Genomic DNA, 18,276 nt, shown 5'->3' on the forward strand with positions numbered 1-18,276 from the left:
TGTATACAATTTATATCTATCAGGTATGAGAAAGTATAAGCAACACTGCCATACGGTGTGCCTTAATGCAATATAGATCTGACTTCTTTTTGCATTACTCAGTTATGCAAGTTCTGTGTTGTACTGCAAAAGGCTTGAAAAGTGACTTTAAAAAGCAGCATCCTTATCAGCAGCAGAAAAGCAATATAACATGACTTGCTGGTATTTTTAAACTTATTACTGTTTGCAAATATCACAGGTGACCTAGAGCTGAGAACAACTGCTAAAACTGTACCAAAACTTACGTCAGCATCTTAAAAAGACAGATTAAAAAAATACCTCCTTTTCGACCAAATCGACTATCCATAAACTTCTCTATAGTTTCAAATTCATCTTCCTCAGGCTGTGGGACATCTTCTCCACAGACTTCCAGCAGATCATCAGAATCTGTCTTAGTCTCTTCAGCTTCTTTGTAACTAACATTGACTGTTGCCTGGCGACGAGACCCTCTCTTATCATAATCATCATCGTCGTCGTCCTCATCGTCATCATCGTCATCTGATGAATCAAGCTGCCTCTTTTTCTGTACTGCACTTTTTTTGCCACTTTTTGGCTTAATCCTTAGAGACACCAAGATATGACAAAACAATGGGGTTTCAACATGGAAAACCACAGCCATCTGTATTTATTTCTGAATATGCATATTTCATGGCTCATCAGATATGGCACTTTCACTGACAGCCCACAGTAGAGAGGCATTCGCTACAGCGCACTGATAGCATGACATGCTTTGCAGTTAAAGTTTTCAATTTCTGTAATATACACGGTTTCATTTGTATGTGTCGTGGTACAATGCTCAAATCATTAATCAGAAACAGAACTAGAGTATGTGAAATGCAGGACTTCCTACCTGCTCGGAGGCTTCCGGCTTTTGACTTTGTTTTTTGGCTCGTAGTCAGATTCGCTCTCTTCACAACTGCTCTTCTCTCCATCTTCCTCCGATTCAGAATCGGAGCCAGTTCCTGATACTGATCCTGATCCAGACATTTGCCAGTCTTCACTGTACACATTCAAAGACAAAAAGTAACATGTCTTTTATTAAAAAAGTAGTTACCTATGCATTTGCTATTCCCCCTAACATTTATTGCCACATCTATTGAAAGGACAGAAAATTATCATGAACAGATAACAAACAGCTAAAAATACCTAGTGCACCTCCATTTGGAGCCATTTATTTTTGTGTTATCAAAAGGCAGTTTTAAAAAGAAAAACCCTGAACAAAAACTGAATTTCTATAGAAATTACAGAAGACAGATAATATGTAAAGTAAAAACTGTGGCTTACCCATAATCAAATTGAGCACTAAAGGTTATATTCTGGAGTGTCCAGTATTCCCTAAGAGCTACGTTCCCCCGTGCCTCACGTGAAGCACGGGCAGCTTGGCCACAGGAACCAAGAATAAGGCAGCAGCACATTTGAGAAGTGCACAGAATGACCATAAGTGCAGTGGTCAGAGGCATTCACTGCCCAAAGTTCCCACCAACTTCTCAAATCTGAGAAGCAGGCAAGATACAATGACTAAACAGCGTGCGACTCTTGAGAGGCAGCACCTCCTTCCTCCTGCTTAGCTGGGAGCTTCTATTTACAACAGGAACGATGTAGCCACCCCTGCATGGCACCTGGTTCTGAGCTTGTACAGGCAAATTTCACCTCAAGGGTGCTGCGACAGCGACAGTGCAGGGGGAAGCCTGGCATGCATTCTTTAAAGGTTGTTAAATATTTGCACTATCACTTGTCATCAGGTTTAGGGCTCCTTGACCAAGTCCTGGAACAGTCTTCATGTTCTTCAGAAGTGGATTATCACTCAAGTATTTTCATTTAATTTTTGTCAGGAAGCCTAGGAATCCATGCTGTGACATTCCTCCCCTCTCCCCACCCTCCAGTGCACACACACTTAAAACATACTCTGCTCCTGAAAGAAATAGTTTTCACTGTTCCAAGACACACACATGCACTGACCAATGCTACAGCACTGTTTGTCTTAATAAAAGACTACTTCTGCACACAGTAAGTTAAAAAATGCAAATCCCCAACCTGCATTTATTTGATCATACAGACAACAAACATAAGATACGACTTTCTATGGCTTGATCCTGTGCCACAAGAGGCTTGATCCTGTGCCTCTCATCTGCGTATCGAACAACTGCAAACACACTTGTTCAAAACAGTCAAAACAAAATCAAAACACTGGATGTATGAGTTTATTTGGCTGCTAACTTCTGAACTTAAGTGTCTTTCCTGTAACAAGAGTATATTACTGGGTGTCAATAAATTCTTAGGAACACAAGAATGCAAATACTGCTTACCACTAGAGAAGCACCATTTTGCAGTTAACCTTTTTTGCACTTATCCTTTGATTAACGTTTCTCAATGATACTGTACTGTCAACTATGAGTATTAAGATGACATATTAATTGGGAGAAAAGGTATGAGTGCAGTTAAAATTGCTATACATCATTCATAAAAACCACAGGTCAGAGTCTCTTCTGCTTTCATTGTCATGATGACAAAGCATAATCCTTTTCACAAACTTCTTTATCTAGAGCTTAACAACAGCTCCATTTCAATTAAGCTTCCTTGACTAGTCAATAAAGCTAATTACTGTCAGACATGGAATAACTTCTCAACAGTTCAGAGAGAGGAGAAAAATTTAAAAAGGACTGGCATGATCTATGGGATTCCAACTTAAATTCGATCTGAGGCAACCTGCTGAATTAGCATCCTATTTCTTCAATGATTTTTTGGGAGCAGCACAAAAATATGCCACTCCTAACAATATGTTGACATAAAAGTGTTGATAAATGTTTGAGGAACACTGGAGGCAATACAGACTCTTCTGCTCAGAAACAAAGGAGATTTATGCTCTTTTAAGTATTTTTTTTTTTTTTTTTTTAATATTCCAAAGCATCAATCAAGGCTGAGAAGTGCAAGTAAAGATGAATTAACATGGGAATTTAAGTATTTCTAGGGTGGAGAAAGGAAGCATGGAAAATTATAAGCACATTCCACCATGACAAAATACAATGGGACATTACTTATGAAAATATCTTACTCTTTATGCTTTTTCTTCTTGGTCTCACTGGATGAGTCATCTGCAGAATCTTCGCTACTAGATGAGTCCTGCAGATTAACAATAGAATATATATGATTCACTATCACAAAAAGAATAAAGTATTTTTAGCATTTAAAAGATAATTCATCTCCCACTTTCACACTAGAATCACATTCTCCAGATTTTATCTTCAACCCCCTCAGTCTAACTAATGATACTGAACAAGATGAGGATTGATGATGTTTTTGTGTTTAACCATCTATGAACGTACGATGTCAGCAGAACTCTAGAAAATGACACCAAAAACCTGACTTAAAAATAATCAATACACCTATGTAAAATATAGTCATGGTTTAAGCTGCTTCAGGTTAACAGAGAAGAAATTCTATTGAAAGCCTAACAAATAATGCCCTGCTAATAAAGAGTCTCCTGCTGTTTCACAGCGTGGTCACCTTTCATTATCTCTCACATTTAAACACTAGCTTAAGAGAAGTCTGAGAACAGGATATATACTTCTCTTTCCAATCCTAAAGAGGGAAAAAAAAAAGATGAGCCCTCTTAAAACTACATTTTCCTAAACCCAACCTCATACAGATTAAAATCATTTTTATCCTAAAAAGCAGTCATGAAAGCAAATAAGACTTCCTAGTACCCATTTTAATAGTAACTTTTTAACTATTCACGATAGAGTGCTTTGTTTTAATGATGAACAGCTAAATCGTACCAAAATAGAAGTCTGGACTCTTGAGGAAAGATTTGTGACCACAATGCTTCTTTTTGTAAGTTTAGATTTTAAAATATTTACTATTGAGGTATGGTTCTTAAAATCAAAGATTTCTTTTGTAATAACTGTTATGAAACCTGCAAAAATGTAGTTTTTCCACTGCATACAGCGTTTTTGAAAACTATAGCAGTGACCTTTATACAAATAAAACACCTGAGAAGTCTTCTAGTATTTTAAGCTATATTTATGAAACACAAGCCAAAATACAATGAAAGTCTGTACTACATGACCTGAAATTTTCATCCATGCTTGGATTAAAGACACCAAATAACCTGAACTGCTATAAATCTGGCACAACTCAGCCGAAAATATGCAACTGAAGACATTTTTAGATTTCCTCATAAGCATATCCATCATTTGAGCATTACTTTTATAGACTAAACCAGACTTTGACACATAGAGAACATAATTTTGCTCTACATAATTTTATCCCAACATTTGGGACACTGAGACACACGTATTCATATTAGAGAGAGAAAAAAGACTTATTTTGTGTCACTCACCTCTTCTGAACCACTGTCTGATGAAGCTGCCTTTTGTTGCTGTTGCTGCTGCTTCTTGAGCACTGCTGATCTCTGCACGGCAAGTATGCTTGGACTGGACTTCCAAAACTGGGCCAGAATTCAGATACAGTCATTTAAAAATCCTGGAACTTTTAAGGTTTAATCACATACATACACTGCTGAACATAAACAGCATTGCCAGTCGCACTGACCTCAATTCTACCAATAATAAAAATTAACCATAAAATACTGCTTGCATTAATAGTATTAGATAGTGGTTTAAAGCAGCAATATTTCTGCAGGGCAGAACACTACATAAGAATGGCCAGCACATTTCTTACAATAAGCAATAGTTTAGTAATAAAGTAAAAAATTTTTAAAGTAATTAGACCAGTCCGGATAAACCCTTTTAGGCCACATAACTGATACAATCTTCCAGCAATTTTGCTTCACATGAAAAGACTGAAGCACATGAGCAAAAACAGAAAGGAGAATTTGTAATAGCCTGGACCTTATGGTTATCAGTACTTCACTACCTTGAATTCATACATGATTCATCATCCAAACAGAGCCCATATTACACAGAGAAACAGAAGGAGGTTCAGGCAATTTAGACACACCGGCTTCAAGAGGATTTCCAAACAAAATTTTCTTCCTGAAGTTAGCAGATTCCTGCCATACAGAAATCCAACTGTATGTAAATTTGAGAAGTTCCGTCTCCAGGTGAGGAGCAACTTCTTTACTGTGAGGGTGACAGAGCAGTGGAACAGGCTGCCCAGGGAGGTTGTGGAGTCTCCTACTCTGGAGGTCTTCAAAACCCGCCTGGATGCCACCCTGTGCCACATGCTGTAGGTGTGCCTGCTTGAGCAGGAAGGTTGGACTAGATGATCTCTAGAGGTCCCTTCCAACCTTGAATATTCTGAAATTTTGGAAAATTTTTGTAACACCATTTATCAGCAATGTGAGGGAAACAGTACTAGCAAGATGATTTAAAAGATAAAATTTTAGAAGTAACATTGTGATATGTGTCTTCATCTTCAGAAATAAGCAGTAAGTAAATGGGTGCTTTTGAATGATAACATTTTAGGTATGTACATAACTAATACTTATAAAAGCAAAAATTTAAGAGTGCCACTGCGAACACTCAGCTATTAAAAGCTCAGCCCATAGCAAAATATTATGACAGCAAAGCATGTACATTCATTTATCCCTCTAAGTGAAATTCTAATAGATTTTATTGTCTCATCCTATTTATTCTTTCTTAAATGAAAGCTGCTCTTGTAACTAACCGCACAGTGATTTTTTTTTTCCCCCCCACAAGGGAGGACTTAGATGTTTTACCTCAGATCCATCAACTTTTGGTGGCTTAGCTTGAACTTGTTTCTTCTCTCTCGAAGTGTCAGATTCAGATTCTGACTGACTGCCTGACTCGGATCCAGAGTCAGAGTCGCTGCTACCTGACTGGCTGCTGCTTCCATCACTGCTGCTTCCAGAGCTTGAACCAGATCCAGAACCCGATGCTGACCCAGAATCATCATCCGATTGACTGCAATTAGAAGACAGCAGGATATTACACAACAGCTAACATAACAGATTAAAAAAAGTCACAGTAGAGAGACTTTAGCTTTGCCTAAAATCAATTCCACATTTAACCCAAACATATGGGATACATACACCCGGATGCAAAGGATTAAGTCAGTCAAGAATGAGAATTCAGAGCTAAATTAAAACTATATTCACTTGAACTGCCAATATTTAACAATCCCAAGATAATGCCAATATCCAAAACTATAAACCCCAAAAGGGAATATCAAAATCGAGATCACTGCCCACACAAATCACTGAGGCGGGAAGGGGGAGGTAGCAGATTGTTCATCCTTTGCCCTAGAAAGCCCTTAATTGACAACAGAGCAAACATGCTTCACTTCCTGCTGGTGCTCATGAACCCAATGAAACAGCCGTCCAAGTTAACAGAGATATGTGAAACTATACTAAGTTTCTGCCTGTATAAACTCTCATGTGCAGCACATTCTCGAAGGTCTCGATGCAACTGCTTCACATGCAAAAAAATATATGGTAAGATAAAGAGCTCTGACTTCAACTGTACTCTGGTGCGCCTGTACTTATCTGGTCACTGGCCACAGGATGACCAGCAGCGTAAGGCCCTGAGCATTCCCAGCACCTATTTCATTTCCCACATGTTCTCACTGCAAGAAGCCACCTTCCAGCCCGAGTCTCCAGCAGAAACTTGCCTCATAACCCCTAAAGGCAGTACTCTAATCCCGAAGCCTAACTGATCTGAACCAACAGTAGGAGCGGCGGGGAGCCCGAGGCAAAACACAGGCCGTACAGGAGATATTACACCACAGGTGTTTCATTTACAGAAGAATTAACAAAAAAAAGCATTATTTTTAAACACTGGAGAAAAAAATTACATTTTGCTTTTTAGCATGGGGATCACTGGATCCTAAGGACCAGTATATAACAAGTCTACATCAAAATAAATTACTAGCTTTCATATATTTCTAAGGGCAGATTGTGTCGTTGCTTTTCCTACACTTAGGAAAAGCAATTTGTCTTTTTTTTTTTCCCTTTTTTAAACATTTCTAATAACAATTTTCTTTCACACAAAGTGTAACCCTGTTATATCAGCATTTTCAAACCATGACATTAAATCAAGTCTTGAAAAAACATGGCACTGGCATCTTCCATTTTCCAATGATTTTCTACCAACACAGGTGGTAAAAAACAAAAAAACAAACAAACAAAAATCCAAGCTCCAAGCGTAGCCATTCCCTCTATCAAATTATCTGCCTCTGCTATCTCACAAAACTTTAAGCTGTATAACGGAAAATATAATGGAATACTCATGCCCTTGGAGATGTCAGAAATGCAATTATATGAAAAACCCTTTGCGTTAACAGCACACATACAAAAGCGTCTATTGCCTAGCAGGACTATCTACTCAAACAAAAGTTGAAGAAAATTTTTAGCAAAAGACACTTCTTCATTACCTTCAACGGTAACTACCTATACGGCATTCAGACAAATTTGGGTGCTAGCATTTCTTTTTTGTTTTTGTTAACCTCTCATGAGGAACAGTTCAGGGTGTGCATCAGGACAGGTCACCAGCATGCAGCATCCACTTTTGAGATGAAGTGATGTCTTAACCTGCTTTTGAAATACTCTTCAAGAAAGCAGCAACAACGCAGATCATAGAACTTCTTAACTTTCTAAAACTAAGAAAGGCACCAAAAGATGTAAAAATTTGCTTGGACCAAGGGGGAAAAAAGTTTTCTAATGAGAAGAATGAAGAACTGCTTTCCTTCTCACACCAAAAGTCTAGCCATGTCTCCTAAGCAGCACTTATAATGAAAAACTGGGGTATTAAAAACTCCTTCTTACTGAAATGTTGTTGTAGTAATAGCTTCCAGCTTTGACTTCTGTTTAACAGAGATACCAACAACTTGCTACCCTATGCTCATTCACCATGCCCTTTGAGAACTTGTCTTTGCAGATATCGAGTCACCAGGATACATCTGCACTTGGCTTTTTCGGTTATTTCACTTGCTAAATGCGGAGGAGGTCACTACCGCACAAGAAATCACTGCCGCTCAGCATCACTTGAGTGGGACCCCTGTTCACCCTGCCTTGGGATTTAACCTAACCAATATGAAGGGCAGGATTTAACTGCAGGCTGATCATCCTCCAAGACGCCAATTTTTCAGCTGCAGAATAAGCTAGGGATGCTCACTCCCGGAAGAAAAATAGGCACACTCTGCCCCTCTCTCTTCCCCCTCACCATCCTCCACAAAACACACATTTTACTGTGAACACAAAACTACTAACACATTAAAAGGGTAAAAAGTCATCTCCTTGCAAATAGGGCAGAAAGGAAAAAAACAACTTCAAATTTTCACTGTAAATGCTCCTACATGTGCCCTGAATTTCAACAATTTTCACAGAAGAGGAAAGGATCTCAGCAGCAATGTGAGCCTTTATTGCTGAAGCTGAGCACCCCACAAACACAATCTTAGTCCTGCAACAACACACCCGCCTGCTGCTGCTGAGGAATGCTCTGCAGCAGCAACTTACTCTGCCACTGCTGCCCTCTCCAGCCATCCCCCAGCACAGCACTCCCTCCGTGGTGTCAGTATGGCCTGTAAAGGCTACAGACTCATCCTGAAACCACAACAGAAGATGGTACAGGCCAACACAGAATTAGAAAAACTGACTGGATTTGAAATGTTTTTTTTTTTTCTTGTTGCTTTTCATCTTAGCACATACATTGTATCACAAGAGACTGTAGGTGTTTTTCCAAGTGCTTAAAACTCTGCACAGCCTAATCCATTTCCCTCTTCACAGAGCATTACTGGCATGACTAAGAAAGAGCAACATGGTGCAGAGCTCCTATTACCTCGCAGCATCACTGAAAGCTCAGAAACGCCCATTTGTCTGCATTCTAAAAATTCTAATAGATGTTTTGAAATTCACAGGAAAAGGGATAGGATGCAGAAGTTTCATACAGATTTCTAGCAGCCCAGATGTCATTTGCTTGATCTGTTACAATGAACACTCTAACAACCAGTAACTGCATGGCAAAACAATGAGCATCAGCTTCCGGCAAGTTTACATGATTTGAACTCGAAGACAAGCAAACTCTCACTCTAACAGGTTGCATCGTGACATGACACAAGTAGCTTCATTTGTATCGTGACATGCTGCAAGTAGCTTCAATTTTTTTTTTTTTGAAATTGCAAAGGAGATACAGTCTAAGAAAACAGCGCATGTTTTCCAGTAATAACCATTGCAAGCCATCAAAGCATGCTAACCAAACTGCGAGAGCACTGCAAACTGCATCAAAATTTGACTTTTAAAATATCCTCTCTCAAAAACAAAACCCGCAAATTTGACTTTTAAAATATTCTCTTAAAAAAAAAAACCTGCAAGATAACAAGACAGCATACTTGAATTCAAAGGAAAGTGAAAAGTCCCTAATAAAGATGTCAAAACATAAACTCAGGGAGAAAGAACTGACCTCACGGCTATTTAGCTACTTGCTTTCTCTTTCCCTCCTTTGCCTAGGGGCTTCGTGTGTTTTCCTGTTTTTTCTGTGGCACAGTACACAAGCAATGCCTTTTCTAAAAAGCTTGAAATATTATCTGAAGCAAGGCCCATAACTTGCCTAATGCTTCTCACAGTGGGTAAGGGCCATTAGCATGATGAAAGCATGCTAGAAGGTGAAAGCAACACCACTGGCCCCAGCAAGATCAGTTGCTGAATTGGAGATACTAATCACTGAGACCAACTCTGGTACCTTATCCCTACTACTAGTAAGATGGTAAAGTGAACTATTTCTTTAGAGACTCAGAATAGTATCAGAATTGCCTCTGCTACTTGCTATATCATCTCAGGAACAGCAGTCATGATCCTCTCCTTCAAATTTCCTCTTACAGAAGAGGACAGGCAGAGAGCTTCACTTCTTGCTTCCTTCTCTTCCTGTGGAGTTGTGGGTAAGTTCCCTTGATTTAGATACTTCCATTTTAAACGGTTCAGCAAAAAGCAAAAGAGGACCTCATTTTCTTCCTGTTGTAGATATAAAGTTGGCTACAACATAATCAGCCTATGCACACACATCCTTCTTCCTAAAAAAAGCCTGCTTAAGACGGGAGGTAGGAGGGAATTCCCACTTTTTTCAAGCACCTTGCCTAAACTGGAACCTCCCTGTTCTTCCCTCACCCTTCCTGAAGGAACTGCATCTCCAAGGACAATCTGAAGCAGGATCTTCCCTTTAACTTTTCTACTAGAATGACTACACACACACCTATAACCAGAGAAACAACAAACAGAAAAACAGACAGAAGCACAGACAGAAGCACAGACAGTACCCAAGACTTCATTCTCAGTTAACTATTCACCTGCGTTCAGCAAGTTACCCCATCCCACTTCGTTGTGTTTCTTTTACTCTGGTCCTGCACTGCTGCCCTCTTCCAAACATCTCTACCCTGTGATCTTACTGTTGTTGCCCCCTCCATTCTTCACTGAGGGCTTCCAAAAGACCCAACATCAACATAAGTTGTAAGTACTATCAACACTAGAATAGGAACTCTATAGATAGAAAACAATAGGACACAAGATAAGCTACAGAACAGTGGTGTTAACATGAAATACACGAAAGAGAATACTCAGCACTAACATCAGGTATCAAAGTGCATTCAGGCTCATTTAAGCACACCACCTTGTTATTCCAAACAAAAATCCTGCCTTTTTAAGTCCCTCTTCCAAAAATGCATCATATTAGCCTACTTCCTGTGCCCCCCCCCCCAAAAAAATTTACTTTTCAAAAGAAGGCAAAATTAAAACAGGATTATTTGATAAAAAGTATTCATGAAAAGAAACCATATATTACACACACTGTACTTGGTTCACCTGAAAAGAACTTAACCCAAGGCAGGGCATGAGAGGAGACAGCACAGCACAGTTCCAGGAGCACCACCAGAGCAACAACGATGACACCCTGGGTTCTGCTGGAGCAGGGCTGTTTCTCTGCCATGGAAACAAACCACAGCAGGAGGACAACTCAGTGACAGGGCTCCCTTCCAGCAGTAGAGACACACAGCGTGTACTAAGAATGAAGAGCATAATATTCTCAAATGGGACTGCTATATGAAAAAGTATAGTTTCCTGAATGTGGGCAAATCACAGTCAAGGTGACAGCATCTTCCAGGATATTCAGTAGCGGAGCCTCTCTCAACCCTTGTCCTTGAACCAAGTTGCTGCATTTGTACAGCAGCATGTGTGCAACCTGATTTGGTATGAAAGTAAGACTCAGTTAACAGGTTTGTCGGTGGTGCATTTCATAACCACGGCTTTTGGCTATTCTCACTAAACTCGAGAGCAATTCAAGAGAGGTCCTTAAACGCAGTATTTATTTGGAGATTGTTCTGTGAAAAAGCAAGATGAAGGACATAGTTGAGTTTGTTTATACCTGTTGATATTTCAAACCCTGAAAAAGATCAAAATACCTCAAGAATAAAATCAGAGTATGCTTTGGGGAGACGACAGAAGAACACAGACAGAAATCTCACTGATAGTGAATTGGACTGAAATCCAGCAGTCTATCAGAGTCGCTAGTTCTTTACAAGAGCTTTTGGTTGAACTTCATTAGCTTACCTCACAAAACAAAATGTCCCTGATAACATACAAGGAGGAAGAGTCACCTAATATATTCAAGGTACTAGGCAGAGAAAGTCCAAGATGGAAAGCTACACAAACTAAGCTGTAAGAGCCTGCCAGAGCATTTAGACTCCTCCATCATCATAAATTGCTGTGTGATTGACTCCTGCCGAAGTTTAGTGGTTTCAGTGACGAATCCCTCCCTTGGTCATAAGCCACCTTTTTATGATGTTTTAACAAAGAAAAAGGGGACGATTTATCTTTGCTGATTTTAGAGCATATTCATTATACTAAGCCGCCATAAAAATGGCAGGAACCTAGCAATCAAAGACAGTCTGTGGGTCTTCATAAAGCACTTGATGTAAGGGTGAAATGCTATTTTAATAAATCAGGTATTCAAATGAATACAAAGACATCCTTCCTTGGACACGAAGAGCTCCTTCCAGAATAAGAAGCAGCAAATGCCAAGCTCTTAAAACTACAAGTTCACAGACAGGTTTGCTTACAGGCAAATGCAAGTGTTTTTCCTTTTTTTTTTTTTTTTCCTCCTCTCTCTCTTCTGAGATATCTGAACTACTTGGTCTGATTAGATGCGTTAAAAAACAAACAAATAAACAACCCCAAAACCCAAGCCAGCTTCCTATTTGTAACCACAGATATAAAGCAAAGTGGATAAATACCACAGTTCAGGCTATCAAGAAGTGATATTTCCTGTCCTCAGCTATTAGAAAGCATAAACTCAGTTCCATTTTCCTGAAATAGGCTGATTAACTGGCAAAAGAATAAAGAATACATCATGTTTCCAAGACTACATATTATTATCTGCTGCAAGGACTATAAAATTTGTCCCAAAGCAAATATATGAAAATTGCATTGATCATCTACTAACTTTCACGACCCTATGAACCACAAAATCTTGATTTGAGAGTCACAAGTCACCTATCTTAGAAGGCAAAGGAAGTTTGGAAATATCTCACAGGCAGGAGGTATCTGTGGTTCCTGAGGGGTCTACTACTCTTGTGCAATGAGACCATGTGCAGGTGCACAGCTGGCTCCAGCAGTAACACAACAAGGTCTTTATCTGAAGGTCCTTCTAGATCACCAGCAAACAGTTTTAGCTGGAGTTTAATGCCCCACAACCACATGCACACACAGAAATATCCAGACACATACCCTGAGGGACTGTCTGGCTAGATTTGGTGTGTATGCTACTTGTATTGCTGTATCTTAACTCTTAAAACTGCCAAAAAATAGCATTAGCTGCAGGAAAGGAAGGAAGAAAGAAAAGAAGGAGGGAAAAAAAAAAAAAAAAGAGGATTCTGAGAAGAGCGCAATAGAACTCAAATCCCGTGAAACAAGTTAGATTAGAGAAAGACTGGGATCTGGATAAGCTCAGCATGACTCCTGTAAGTAAATTAGAAGCCATATGCAGAATGAAAGCTGAATTCCGAATTGACAACTCCTTCTTGAAATAGGTAAGGGCAAAACACTAGCCTCAAAAACTTCGTTTCTGATGCACGTTCTGAATGCTTGAAATAAAGTGAAAAGACGTTCTTAAATTTAGAACAAGACAGTGCAACAATTTTCAGTATGCTCAATTCCATTACATGCCAACCTCCATAAAATTGGCAACTTACTGAAGAAAGAGATTACTTCTAACAGAAGTGAAAAGCTTGCTGTTCACATCAAGTTTTATCTAGCTGCCTTTACCATTTGCTAGACCCTTTTACGAAGTACTTCTCTAGATTTCAGAAGTTTTCTGCCCTAGAAAATGTATACTTTATATTTTCCTTTTCACACCCTCCCTCCTAGGCTTCTCTCTACACTTTTATCAATATTACCTATGAAGCATCTATCAAAAAGAAAACTAGTACACAGGGACATTTCTGCACATGTGCTTGGGAGCCTTTGCTTTAACTCCCATTTAGGATTTCTTGATAGCAGGAAATCTAGAGCAGTAGTTTTCAAATCATTTCTTTCACAAAAGGTATGACTTTATACAACAAATTCTAGCCTGCTGACAAAGAGCTGGCTTTATTTAACCATCTTCTGTGATCCGCAGACTATTAAAGTAATAGAAATTCACAGAAATTACATTCTTTCATTAACAGCAGCTTCTAAATGTGTAATGAATATTAAGGGTCTTTGGTGCAAGTTATCACTTTCTGTTTTCTGGAAAAAAAGGGGAGTATAAAAGGCTCCCTTCCAGATCAACTATACTGAGCATAATCCCCTGTCTACCCACAGATAAGGGAGGTGTGCTCAAGAGCTCCAATCTTCTTCTACAAGAACCACAGGAAGAGCATAGAGATCAGAACAATTTTCTTATCCAACTGACAGTGTTTGATTTGTGCATTCCCAGCTCTACCTGGAGTTTGTGCAGTTCAGCTATAACTGCCTTCCCTTGCTCATTAAGCTTTCTTATTGCTATCTAGCTCGTATGAGTTTTACTCCAAAAAGTGTTCAAGAACACTACACAGAAATGCTTTAACTTTTAATAGGAGTCAGCTTTTCAGAGCTCTGCTACAAAGTTTGTGGGCTCACACTTAACTTGCTATCAGTAACAGAACAGTACCTGTGATTTTACCCATAGCTCCTGAAAATATTCCAGGACAGTAATTTCATGTAAATAAAGACCTAGATAGTATACTCCATTGTAATCATTACACAGAAAAGAAAACATCAGATAGGAAGATTAGATGATAGCAATTATGTCAGTCTACAAACCTCAACAGGTTTGGCTTAGCACAAATCTATAGCTTCAGAGGTTGCCAGCACAGCCAAAGAAAACCCAAACAGAGCAACAAACGATTCAAAAGTGAAAGTGCAAGAGATGTATTTTTCCACTCAGGGCAAAACAGAAGCTTATGCACAGCACCTCCATCAAGGTATGTGTTTCCAGTCATCCATCCATCAGCCAGATGAATAGACTCAAGGGTGGAAAGTGCAGCAGCACGACAGATTGGCCATTTCTTTCCCATATGCTTCAGAAATGCATTTTCTTCATAGCCAGTCACAGGGAGTAGAAAACTGCTACCCCACCTAACTACAGTGCTGGTCAGTGTATAAAAACTGAAGCTCTTGATGAGAGCCTTTTCCAGCCCTCCTGTGGCTGAGAAGGATGCTTCCAACCTTACAGGCTTTGCTCAAATCCAGACTTTATGCAAATCATGGTAAGAGTTTCCTTACAACACTACTAGACAGTGTTGCTGAGGCTGTGTATTTTTTGTAAACCTAGCCCTGACTTTTCCAAGCCTGTTTCCCTGAACTTTCTGAAGTAACGGCAGTGGCTCTCCCAGACTGGGCTGCATGCAAATACAATCACTCCATAGTGACAGCCATGGAAGTTTACAAAGACCATGTGGGAAAATGGCCTTACTGCACTTGAAAAGTCTCATAGTGACATACTTTTCAAAGATCTGTGGTGGTTATCATCAACTGTATTAGCAATGTTGCTACTTATCCACCTTTATCTCTGTCCATGTTCTCCCTATTTTTGAAAGTCTAATCTCTGCAGTTTCTTCCTGGTGGCAATTCCCAATTGCTTTCTCAGCTTGTTTTGCTTCTCTCATTCTGAATGGAAAAGGATCACTAAAGCCTTGTCATGATACTTTGCTATCAATAGTAACTATTTTGTTACTGATTTCTATTTCCATTCTGTACAGTTCACATTTCCAGACCATTTGAAAGCTAAACACAGTTTCACTTCCCCAGTTTAAGTATCTGCCTCCAGCCAAAAGCGACTTAGTGAATTCCTGTGCAAGTAAAAATCATTTTGGGAGAACTTGAGAGGCAAGGCCCCCCCCTTGCCTTCTCTATAAACAACAAATCAACCAACCTCCAACATAAACAACAGGCAACTCATCCTCAGGTACACCGTAAGCAAACTCTTTAGTGATACTTATTTTAATAACGGAAATAATCGAGCCCTATGTAATTTAAATCATAAAGTTTTCTCCATTTATTTACAAAACAGAGCTTCTTAATAGCAAAAGACAAATGTGCAAATACACTTGCCAAGATCTGTTAACCTAACTGTAAGGCTAATGATTGATACAAGTCCAGGGAAAAAAAAAAAAAAATTAAAAACTTCCCCAAACTTGGTAAGACTTAAGATGAGCTCAGCAGCACACTGAAGATGCATAACGGTGTCACACTTCACAGTCAAGTATAAAGGTTAAATTACTTCACATCTTCCTGATACTTACTTTTAACGAAGCCTCTGGAAAACTTTTGATTTTAGCTGTTTCAATAGCTTTTATATAACATTATCTAGGAGCAGCCATAATTCAATGCACTTTCCCAATATTATCTTTAGCTAGGTGGCAGTTAAAAGTGAATAATCAAACAAAAAAAAGCAACAAAAACATGAAATGCAAAGTCATCAGTTGTCTGTCCTAAAGAAGCTAACGCTAGCTAAAGGTCTGATTTATGACTCTCAAAGTATTCAGAAAACTAGCCTCATCTACATTATTTTATTTTGCTCATGCTCCTCTGCTCAATTGATAAGGTTTTGTTTGTTTGTTTACGAATAAACAGGGATATTTGCACTAGTGGATATTTTTTCCCTTACTGTAGGAAAGGCCAAACCTGTTTGCCAGTTAGTATTATTTTTATTGGAAGTATAAGCCCTCAAAAAACACTGTGTATTAGAACTTTCAAGTTATTCACAAGATTCAAAGCTTAGTGACTTTCTAGGGTATTCCTAGTTATAACAGGAAGCTTGACCTAAAAATGCACAAAGGTGGTTTGGTTTCTTTGGTTTTACTGTTCAGTGATTTCCTGGTGATTTGCATCTAACATCACCTAAACACTTGTCTTCTCTCCTTCTTCCCACCCTATCACTCACTATGCTACATGAGCAGCTGGCCAATATGTTTTTATTGCATTTCTTCACTTGGGGCAATACTCAGATTCTCTCCTCTAGCCAACCTGCAGTTCTCATAAAGCCCCAGAACTCAAAACTCCGTTTTCTTTATGACCTCTGACTGATTAGAATCAGCTAACAGGTTCAACAGGCTGCCATCAAAAACAGGGGGAGAGTGAAAAATGAGCAGACTGACAATAGGTTCACAACCATCTCAAGATTTTGTCCAAAACCACTTCCTTTATCTGCATGCCTGCCTTGCCTTCTCAGATCTAAAACATTCATCATATTCCCAGTTTTAAAAATGTGAACTGCCTATGATAGTAAAGACTTGCGCAAGTTCATACTGCTTTAGAATAAGAATTTTCAATTTCACTACAATTCCAACTTGACTATTTCCTTAAAATTTCCCTGTAACTTCATTGTTCTCATCTTGTGAGGGAATGTTTTAATCGGGTTCTTCCAGTTGACGAGATGCTCCAAAACAATAGCATCCGATCTATCTGATCTGCTCATTTTTACATTAGTGTGATGGATTTCTTTTTTTTTTTTTTTTTTAAAGAGAAAAAAAATATTTCAATATTACTTCTGTTAGGTGCTGATGCAGTTTCAATACTATTTCAACTTTCTTTAGTGAATCTCTAAGTGAAGTAATTTGAATGTAACAAGCAGTCCGGGTACCTATAATAAAGCTTGGGTGTTTCTCCTAACTAACTAGATCCAAAGTCAGCTTATAGATATTCTAGGTGTAAAATGTTCTAACAAACACATTATGGGAGACTACAAAGCCAAGGAGGACTGAAACGACAGAGTGCTTACCTTGACTCTCCACTACTGTTTCTTACGCTTTCTTCATCACTGTGCCCATTCATTGTAAATATTTATAAGTTTAAAAGATAAATAAAAGTCCACTCAGGTTACAACGTGGATGTCAAGAATTCACTTCCTGGTACTCTGTGCGTTTTCTAGGTGATGTGTTTGCTCAACTGGTCGCTGCAGGTATTCAAGATTTCTCCCAAAATACCTAGAGCAGTGAAGGAAAACATTGACACAGTTTGAAATATGTGGCTGCAGCCAAGAGACACTGAAAACAACCCGGCTTGTCACACCAACTCTAGAAGGGAGTAGCTATCCCATTTGGCTTTGTAAACGGGAAGAATTGCTTTTATTGTTATTTCCCAACATTTGATTGCTTTATCATAATTTTCTTGTCACCCAAGAAAGTCTTTCTGCCTGTTATCTATGAATAACAAAAACCAAAAGACCTTAGAGGGAGAGGAGAAATTTTCACTAGCTACACTGAGAAATGAGAGAGCTAGATGAAGTAAACGAAATGCAGAAGAGGAAAGACCCGTGTATCTTTTCGCCTGGCTGCTGTCAAGTCCCAGGCCGGCCCATTCCCGTTCCTCCCTTCACGCCCCTGCCCCATTCCCAAGGGCACGGCGGGGCCGCGCGGGGCCCTTTCCGCAGGGCCGCGAGGCGCGGCGGCCGGCAGCCCGCGGCCGCGCTCGGCGCCGGGGCCGGCGGGATGATGCAGGCGGCGCGCGGGCTCTCGCCACGGCGCGGCCCTCCGCACGGAGCAGCCCTTGCCCGGGGCCGGCACAGCGGCTCGCGGCGTTACCGCCCGCTACGATGCGCTCCCCGGGGCGCGATGCACGCGCGGCGGGCCGCTCCAGGCCCGGGCGCGCTCCTTCACGCGGCCGGCCGGCGCGGCAGGAGAAAGGCCGCCTCATTTCCAAGAAACCGCTCGGGGCAGCAGGGCCACGATGCCGCCCCGGGGAGGAGGCGGCTCCGAGAGCGCCCTGGGCCCGGCCCGGAGCGCCGCGGGGCCGGGGCCGCTGCGGCAGCGCGGCTC

The 18,276-nt window shown here is 40.0% G+C and overlaps 1 protein-coding gene across 2 annotated transcripts in view; it reads right to left on the reverse strand.

Annotated features, from left to right (window-relative positions):
* Window positions 1–17,477, reverse strand: part of CHD1 (chromodomain helicase DNA binding protein 1) — a 45,499-nt gene extending 28,022 nt beyond the window's left edge. For both annotated transcript variants that reach the window (XM_026044117.1, XM_026044116.1), the window contains exons 1-6: window positions 17,241–17,477; window positions 5,720–5,924; window positions 4,379–4,486; window positions 3,092–3,159; window positions 890–1,039; window positions 319–599 (exon numbers count right to left, since the gene is read on the reverse strand). In XM_026044117.1, the coding sequence (XP_025899902.1) occupies window positions 319–599; window positions 890–1,039; window positions 3,092–3,159; window positions 4,379–4,486; window positions 5,720–5,924; window positions 17,241–17,293 (865 nt within the window). In that variant the 5' untranslated portion in view covers window positions 17,294–17,477. The remainder of the gene's footprint in view (window positions 1–318; window positions 600–889; window positions 1,040–3,091; window positions 3,160–4,378; window positions 4,487–5,719; window positions 5,925–17,240) is intronic.
* Between the last annotated feature and the right edge of the window lie 799 nt (window positions 17,478–18,276).

This window comes from Nothoprocta perdicaria, unplaced genomic scaffold (assembly GCF_003342845.1).
Source record: "Nothoprocta perdicaria isolate Ctin4 unplaced genomic scaffold, notPer1 scaffold_35, whole genome shotgun sequence".
Classification (NCBI taxonomy): Eukaryota; Metazoa; Chordata; class Aves; order Tinamiformes; family Tinamidae; genus Nothoprocta; species Nothoprocta perdicaria.